Here is a 9,329-nt window from a genome sequence, read left to right on the forward strand (position 1 = left end):
AAAGTTGAGCAGGACATGAGTGTTGGTGTAATCAATAAAGGGTGGTGATAGGGCTAAGGTTTTAGGGGACAGGAAATGTCGTGATTAGGATCAACTTTATAGACTAAAACCATAATTAATTAAAACAAACCCTCCTCGGTTTAGTCATAATTATTAACTCATCTTCTCTTCTTCAACAACTACTCCTTTTTCTTTCAGTCAGAAATTGTAACGAATTGAATTTCTTGGGCAGCTGAGAGAGAAATAAAGGGGCCATTTTCAGTCCAAAAGCAGCTACGTCTCGTATTTGCTCACTGCTCAACACTTTTGGTTGGGTGCTCATAATACACTTAAAGTGCTCATATATTAATAATGGAGTAGTGTAGCACCCATTCAGCACTCTCTCCTCTCGTTTGTCTGTCTTTTCACTGCCCATCACCCTATTTGGTGTGTATGAATGCTTGTTTCCTCACTATGTCTGGGATACTTTCGATTATATGGTTGTGAGTTGGATTTCATTTGATTGTAAAAGGGTTTTTTGTTCGATAATTTGTAATATCTCTATACTAGCTAGGGTGCTTGTAAGAATTATGTTTTTCCAAAAGTGCACGATTTTGGACAACGTGGATAAATGGTTAAAATGCAAAGTTGAGTGATGTTTGGAAGTAATAATTATAAGTAGGAAAAAGTTGATATCAAAGTGTTTTTTAGGAAAAAAATTATAAAAGGGATTTTTGTCCAATAATTTATAGATATCTCAATATTGGGGTGCTTGTAGGAATTATGTTTTTCCAAAAGTGTGCGATTTTAGACGTCGTGGATAAATGATTAAAATGTAAAGTCGAGTGATGTTTGGTAATAGTTATAAGTAGGAAGAAGTTGATATCAAAGTGCGGGTAAGAATTATTTTTTAGTATTACAATTTTGGCCATTTCACATTAAAATAGATTTTATTTTTTGTCCTGTAATTATACGTCTGTAGCACCAAATTATCAATCCAGGGCTAAATTTATCCAAAAAAATATAATTTATAAAATTATATTTTTGTAAAATATAATTATATTTGTAAAATTAAAAAATATAATTTGTAAAATTATATTATTGGTTTTACAACTATAAATCGGTAGCACATTTGGTAATCTAGTTTACTCTATCGACGCATTTAATCCTTACTTATTTGTGAAATGAGAAAATTATTTAATTAATGTAGAAAAATAAAAAAATTATAAAAAATGCTGTTCTGAAAGTTTTTTAAAAAATAGGTAGAACTGTTATCTCAAATAGCGGTTCTGCCATAAAAATAAACTATCCTGCTTGTATCGTATATTGAGCCAAAGTAAAACAATAATATAATATAAATGTAATATTTTTATTAATATTACGTACAAAAAATTAATAAAAATAATATTACATCTTTACTAATATCATGTACAAAAATTAACAACAATCATATTGTATGATTTTAATTAAAGTAACGATACCAAGCGATTTTTTTAAAATATAGTTATTATTAAAATGTATTTTAATCCAAAATAATATTTTAATTAATATAAATTTTAATATTTTATTAATATTGTGTAAAAAAAATTGATAAAAGTAATATTGCGTATTCATTAATATTGTGTACAAAAATTGACAGCAATCATATTGTGCCACTTTAATTATTCCAAGTAACTATACCAACTAATTTTTATAAAAAAAAGTAATTTATTATTAGAATATATTTTTATCAAAACAGTAATTTTTAATTTTAATTTTAAATTGACAAAAATAACATTGTATCTTTGTTAATGTCGTGTACAAAAATTGACAAACAATCATATTGTGTGACTTTAGTTAAAATAACAATACCAAGCAATTTTTTTAAAAAATAATTATTATTAAAATGTATTTTTATTCATATTGCGAACAAAACATTAGCAAAAGTAGTATTGCATGTTAATTAATCTTGTATACAAAAATTGACAATATTCATATTGCGTGACTTTAGTCGATGTGCAATTATTTTAAAAAAATTGCTTGGTGTCATTATAACTTCAAGTAAAGTCACGTAATATGATTGTTGTCAATTTTTTGTATACGATATTTATAAAGACACAATATTATTTTTGTCAATTTAAAATTTAAAATTATTTTTTTTGATAAAAATACATTCTAATAATAATTATTTTTTTTATAAAAGTTAGCCGATGTAGTTACTTCGAATAAAGTTGCACAATATAACTGTCAATTTTTGTACCAATATCAATAAACATGCAGTATTATTTTGTTAATTTTTTGTACACAATATTAATAAAAATATTAAAATTTATTATTAAATTAAAATATTCTTTTGAATAAAAATATATCCGAATAGTAATTATTTTTTTTTAGAAAAAATTTGTTTGGTATCATTACTTTAACTAAAGTCATACAATATAATTGTTGTTAAATTTTTATACACGACATTAATAAAATACAATATTACCTTTGTCAATTTTTTGTGCGCAATTTTTGCAAATACCACCAAAGGGACCTATGCCTTTGGAGACATAAAGTGGTCATTCAGATTGAAAAAATATAATGGTCTTTTTTTGGGAACATAAAACTTTATTTTGAAGGAGATTCTAGTCATTTCACTTGAAATAATAATAATAATAATTTATTTATTTAAAAAAAGTATATGAACATAAGTGGTGCAGGACCACAAATGGATAAGCATCAAAGTGGAACTTTGTCATTGGTCCCCTCTCCTTCGTACAAAGTACACAACCACTTTCATTATCATATCATATTATAATAATGGAATCGGGTAAATTGAGAGTCCATCTTGAATCGGGCCGGGTCGAATGACATGGGTATCGGGTAGGTTCAAAATCATTTTTAGAAGCGATCCGTATTTAGGACGAGTCTTGGGTTTTATTGTGCACCTGTTTTAATTTGAGTTGGATTCGGACCTAAACATAATTATTATTAATGTGAATATTCCCTAAAATTATTTAGTTAAGCCACAAGCTAGGCATATTAGTCTAGCCGACTAAGAGCCCTGCTAGTTCATCAGCAAGACGGATAAAACCTACAAGTAGGGCGGATAAAACCCACAAGAAAAGCCCACATGTTTATTTGCTACTTTACTAAACCGACAGATCCAAGAAATGAGTCCATCTCAGTCGGACACATCATCATACAACTTGGAGGACACGTCATGTAGCTTGCCAATACATTTGTACAGATCACCTTAAAAATATCTTCAGGTGGTTAAATCGGTAACAAATGAGTTGGGAAATCCACAAACAACTAATTTCTGGATTTTGGGGCAGATATGATAGGATTCATTCCAATTCACGGATCTCAGTCAATATTTACCCAAATCACAAACAATTTATTCTGGATGATAGCCAACTCGAAGGGCTTTCCTACACATATGACACTCCACGACAACTCTGTATTATACTCCTACATGCTTATAAATAGAGGACTTGTGCAGACATTTGGTAACATCATTCTTCCCCTCTAAAACTCTCACTTATTTTTTTATTTCTCTCTTGATTTTTATGCTATTTTGATCCTATATTTTGCACTTCACACGAATATTTATTACTCTCACATCATATCACCATTATTCTCATTTTATTTCAAGTTTTTCTTTTTATTTCTTCTTTAATCTGTTACTAACTTAAGCATCAAAGTAGTAACCTCTGTTTTACAGAGCTAGTCCTATGATAATCTTAGAATTTTCCTGAAAATCCTTCACCCTTGTGGTATGGTCAAATTTCTAATATGCATCAATTAATAATAAAAATTATTTTTTAAAATTTAAATCTGAGCTTTTGAATTTTTTTATTCACTTATTTGAAGACTATTATTTAAAATTAAGTATGGATAATACTTATATTTGAATTAATTTGGTACTCTTGCGATGATTTTTTTTCATAAATTACAAGTTCCTAAATGAAAAATGGTGGTATTTAACATTTTGTATTTCTAGTAAGATACCATTAATCCTGATATTACAATATACTAAAGATGAATTTAGCAATCCTAACTATGTATATATTTATCGATTATGTTATATTTAGTAGGACTAAGAACTAAGGCGAGCTGTATAATTATGAAACTTTTTTTTGAGTTGATCGATTACAATATTATATAAATTTCAATCATCATCAATTAATATATCAATTATCATATAATATATGTATATATATAATTAATCAACAATTACTATTATAGTAAATTAACGACTACTATATTATCAATCAAGACAAGTCGTTCTCCAATTCTTGATCCTATTCTACCAAACACGGCACTAGACTCGAAATAGATCTAGTATCACTGAAGAAGAATTCAATTATTCCCTGCATTACAAATGAATATAATTTAAAAATGACAGTAAATTAATATTACCAACTATGATAGAATAAAAACAATGTAAAATATTGAATTTGACCAGGGTTTAACCAATAATTCTCAAAATTTTATCATGATTCTTAGTTATGATCACAATATTTTACTATGATTAATATTTTTATCTCATCCGCTAAAACAATGACTAGTATATTACTATTCACTATATATATATATTTTTTTAATTTTCAATTATAATAATTAATTATAATAAAAGAATCTACTTTTATAATGTATTATCACTCATTATGGGCCCATTCTGCAATAAAGATTAAAAGAAAAGAGAGGTGTAATAAATTAAGTTATATTGACATTCTTTAATTAAATTTAATTATATAAATATGTCATATTGTTTATAAAATTATATGTATATTTCTAAAATATTTATATAATTAAACTTGTTATCAAAAAAATATTATCGTAATTTACCCTAAAAGTAACCTAATCACATAGAGAGGAATCAAGCCAAGTGTTAAAATGTTGTAATATTTAAAGTTCCATGCCCATCCAACTATGAATAATTAATTATTAATTATTAATATTCCGCCACCCCACCCCCACCGCCACCCTAAAAAAAAAAAAAAAAACAATTAAAAGGGTATCAACATTCCAATAGCAAAAAAACAATAATTCATTATTTAAATATTGATCTACTTTAATAATATTTTTTTTACTACAATAATTATTATTAATTACTCATAAATATTTATTATAAATAATCAGTATATTAGTTATTAAAAACGAAATATCATAACATAATCACAACTAATTCACTACAAAAAAATATTATTACCATTGATAATTCACTTTTATTTTTTTTAAAAAATATTACGGCGTGTGTCAAATGCGTATATTGAACGCTGAGTTATATATGAATTGTGTTGGTGATAAGTATAGCATTCATACAAGTCACATTCACAAGTAAGTAATCATATATTAAATCTATGTGACAAAATATCCCACCAACTCACCATCCTTAGCCACTAAGCAAAACATTAATATACCTTTTTAAAGCATTAATTCACTTTCAAAAATTAATGTGTCACAATCAAGTCAATACACTTTCCAAAGGGAACATACACATTTTTATTTTTAATTTAAATTTTATCACACTCAATTAATAAAAAATTTAAATATAATATAATTTATTAAATTATAGTACATCAATTAAATAACCAATATATTCTATTTATTTTACAATTGATTCGAATATAAATTATATTTATTATATAATTTATTGAGCTCGATTAGATGTTAATTACATGACTAATATATTATGCTCGTTTTATCATTGGTTAAAATTTCCCAACAAATACAACTACAAAATACGAAAAAGAAAAAAAATATCATTTTTCATTGATTTTCACACAAAAAAATTAAAAAAAAAAGACCCTTTAATTTTAGGTCCACAATATGAAATGAAAAATGAGTAAAAAAATACAAGAAAAAATAGGGGAATTAAAGAGCAGGACCATGAAAGTATTTAAAATGAGTTATATATTGGAGTACGAATATTACCTACCACCACAAAAAAATATATCTCTTTTTTTTGGTTCTTGAAATTCTAAAATGGAGTAGAATATTTTAATTCTTCTCCTTTTATTTATTTATTTATTTTGGCTTACACATTCGGACTCCAAAGACTCCATAAACGCGAACTGAAAATTCCCATGACGTCCGGCAGCACTTTTCTGGCCAGCCCCTTGTGGTTGCGGACAACCACCGCCGGCGCCGCAGTAGCCAAGGCATCCTCCGGTTCTGCTCCCCTACCACCGTCCTCCGCCGCCAACACATCCTCCGTGCCCAGCTCAGTCTCCGGCGGGGGGACAAGATCATCGAGACTTTCTTGATTCTTCTGCTGCGGCGGGAATTCAAGAACGCGGCTACCAGTACCGTCGGCGGTTACTCCTCTCTCATTTTTCCGGCGGCCCGTTTTATCTTTCTTCCTATTCTTGGCATTGCCGGGAGCACTGACCTTGTTGAACTGCTCGGAGTTGGTGAGGTGCTCCTCGAAAGCTTCAATGGCCTGGTGAATGAGCTCGCGGTTGGGGGAGGAGTCCCACCTGAACCAGAAGCTAGTGTAGCAGTGGAAGCAATCGCAGTCGAAAAGGGCCGGCGATTGACGGCCGTGGGAATCAATTAGAGACTGCTTCTTGGAGGGCTTCTTCGAAGGGTTTGAGGATTTGAGGGATCTTGTGATCATATAGGCAAGAACTTGACGGTCTTCGAGAGAGAGAACTGAAATCAGAGTGAGAATGGCGGCGGGTAAGAGATTGAGTACAGGGAAAGGGTCTTTGGTTGGAGAAGAAGAAGAGGAAGAAGAAGAAATGAAGGGATGGACTTTGTTTCTCATCTTCATGCTTTGGTTGGTTTTGTGGGTGAAGAAAAAATGAGAGAGTTGTGTGCAAATTTTGAAGCTTAGGGTAATAATATGACAAAGGAAAATCTCTCTCCTCTCTCTCTCGTTCTTGTTTTTGTATTTTTTTTTTTAAATTTTAAAGTTAAAAGAGAAGAAGAAAAAGAAAAAGAAAAGGTGAAATGGAATTGTTAGGTGGGGTAGGGTTGAAGAGGGAAGAAGGGAAGGGTAGTCTAAGTGTTTCTTTTGTTGAGTAATTATTTATTTTATCATTTAGGATAAATTACAATCATCTTTCTTAATATATGATATAATTATAAATATTTTTTTATTATTTAAAAAATTACAAATGTAATTTTAACGTTCATCTAACAACAAGCCTGTTCTATTAAGTTTTCATTTAATTTTTGTAGTGAACTGATCAAAATATCCTTTTGAATTATAAATTAATTTTTTTATACATATTTTATAATTCTTTAAAATATTTTTATGAGCTAATATCCCTATAGATTATTTATTTTATCCACCCTCAATTTTTTATATTTTAAAAATATATTTTTTATTTTTTTAAAAAATGCAGTAAAGATAAAATAGTAATATCTACTCCACTATTTAGGGACTACATAATTATTTTTTAATTGAGGGGGTATTTATAATTTTTTAAATAATGAGAAGGTATTCTTAATTATTTCAGAAAAATAGTTGTAATTTACCCTATTATTTGATATATTTAGAGAAAGTTGGTTGAATTCAAATTGTCAATTAACAATAAATATATGAAGATTTAAATGTTGCTGAAGTTCAAGTGGAATTTGGTCGAGTCCATTCAAAATGGACATGGTTAATAATTAAATTAAATTCAAGCGCAATTTCCAGAGTTGATTATAACAATTTCACAAACTTGAACAACATGTGATGTTGAGTTGAATTTGATTGGTTTTACAGTTCTGCTCATTTATTTGATGTACAAAATTAAAATAGTCTTTTGTAGGAGTCTACGTGGTGGGGAAAAATTTTCTATCCCACAATGTAGAGTTTTTTTATTTTTAATTTCATTGATTATGGAATTTTTATTTTGATTATGTGATTTTAGAAAAATAGTAGTTTTGATTCCATAACACATTTTTGTTATATGTTTAATGAAAAATATTACGTGCTCCTTAAGTGCATGGATAGAAAGTGCTATTTTTTAAAAGTTAGGGACCAAAAATGAGAATTTCGTAATATATGGAACTGAAAATGTAAAGGCTCTAACGCCCACGTGCTATTTTCCGTTAAAATATATGATATAAAATATATTATGAGACCAAAAGTGCTACCTTTTAAAAGTTACGAGAATAAAAAATAAGAATCCTACAATCAATTGGACCAAAAATGAAAAGATCCTAAATTACAGGGTGAAAAATGCTATTTCCTGGTACGCGGTGCTAGTTAGGTAATTTTTTAGCCTAATCCAATACCAGTGATTTTAAAAATTTTAGCCCAAATTCAACGTAACAATCATAAAAATCATATTTTACCGTCTAATTGGGTTTGACAATTTCTTGTAGTTTTTAGTATAGAGTAAATTATGAAAATAATCAAATAAATTTCAAATTTTTTAGCTATTCTAAATTCATAAAAATTTTAATCTCAAAATGCATATTCTAAAATCACAGATAAAAACCTACATACCAAATAAATTAATCACATTTTATGAGTCTCTCAAATTTCAATAAACATTCTACAATATAAAACTATATACGTATCTGTTAGAAAAAGTGGCCCAAATCCGGAAGCCCACCCACATCAAGCCCATTACCACCTGCAGGCCCCAACCCGGTACCCGACCCGCTCCACTCTGCCCGACCCGGTTTGACTTATATATGTACCCCCTTATCCTCAAACCCTAATTAGTTCTCTCTCTCTCTTCATTCGGTTCCGCCGCTTCTTCCTTCTCTCTCCCTCTAAACCGAGATGTCCGTTCGGTCTTCCTCTCCCGTCTGTTTCCGGCGGTTTCTAAGGGCCAACCTAATGGCTCTTAGGAAACCGCCGAAACCGCCTAACAAACTATATCTCCGGATGATTTCTAGCCTATATATACGGAGGTCTCATTTCCCCTAAATCTCTCGGCCGAAAAAGGAAATCTGTTTTCTACTCGTGTTCTTCGTGATATCTACTGTGAGAGTGTTCTGTGTGAAGTAAGAGTGTCCGATCTTTGTGTTCGGGTCTTGGTTGGGTGCCGAGTGTTGTGGAGCAACCGTGAGGGCTTGCCGTGTGTGGTTGGGTACGGTATTTGTGACCGTGTCCCTTTAAGATTGGATCTGGCTCTATCTCCTGAGCCACATCCAAACAGTTGATTCGTTGTTCTATTTCTTCTGTTTCTTTGTTATATTCTGTTCTGTAATATTTGTTATTCTTTTGGCCTGTAATATTGAGGAGTTTCGTACTCCGTTCATCTGTAATAGTTGATAGGCTATTATTTGAAAGAAATACCACTGGAGGGTTATTCCCTACAGTGGTATCAGAGCCAGCATCTCTGACCCGTGGTGATCCTTGGTGGCGGTAACATTCGATAAACCCCTCCTCTGGTTTTTATTTCTCGCTCTTTCTGTTTACGGTTTTATAT

The 9,329-nt window shown here is 29.9% G+C and overlaps 1 protein-coding gene across 1 annotated transcript; it reads right to left on the reverse strand.

Annotated features, from left to right (window-relative positions):
• Nucleotides 5,834-6,828, reverse strand: LOC105168444. Its single transcript, XM_011088531.2, has one exon. The coding sequence runs from the start codon at nt 6,722-6,724 to the stop codon at nt 5,987-5,989; it is 738 nt and encodes a 245-aa protein (XP_011086833.1). The 5' UTR covers nt 6,725-6,828; the 3' UTR covers nt 5,834-5,986.

This window comes from Sesamum indicum, linkage group LG8, assembly GCF_000512975.1.
Source record: "Sesamum indicum cultivar Zhongzhi No. 13 linkage group LG8, S_indicum_v1.0, whole genome shotgun sequence".
Classification (NCBI taxonomy): domain Eukaryota; kingdom Viridiplantae; phylum Streptophyta; class Magnoliopsida; order Lamiales; family Pedaliaceae; genus Sesamum; species Sesamum indicum.

Coding starts and splice junctions, on each gene's coding strand:
- LOC105168444 (XM_011088531.2), bottom strand. CDS start 6,724: ATGAAGATGAGAAACAAAGTCCATCCCTTCATTTCTTCTTCTTCCTCT.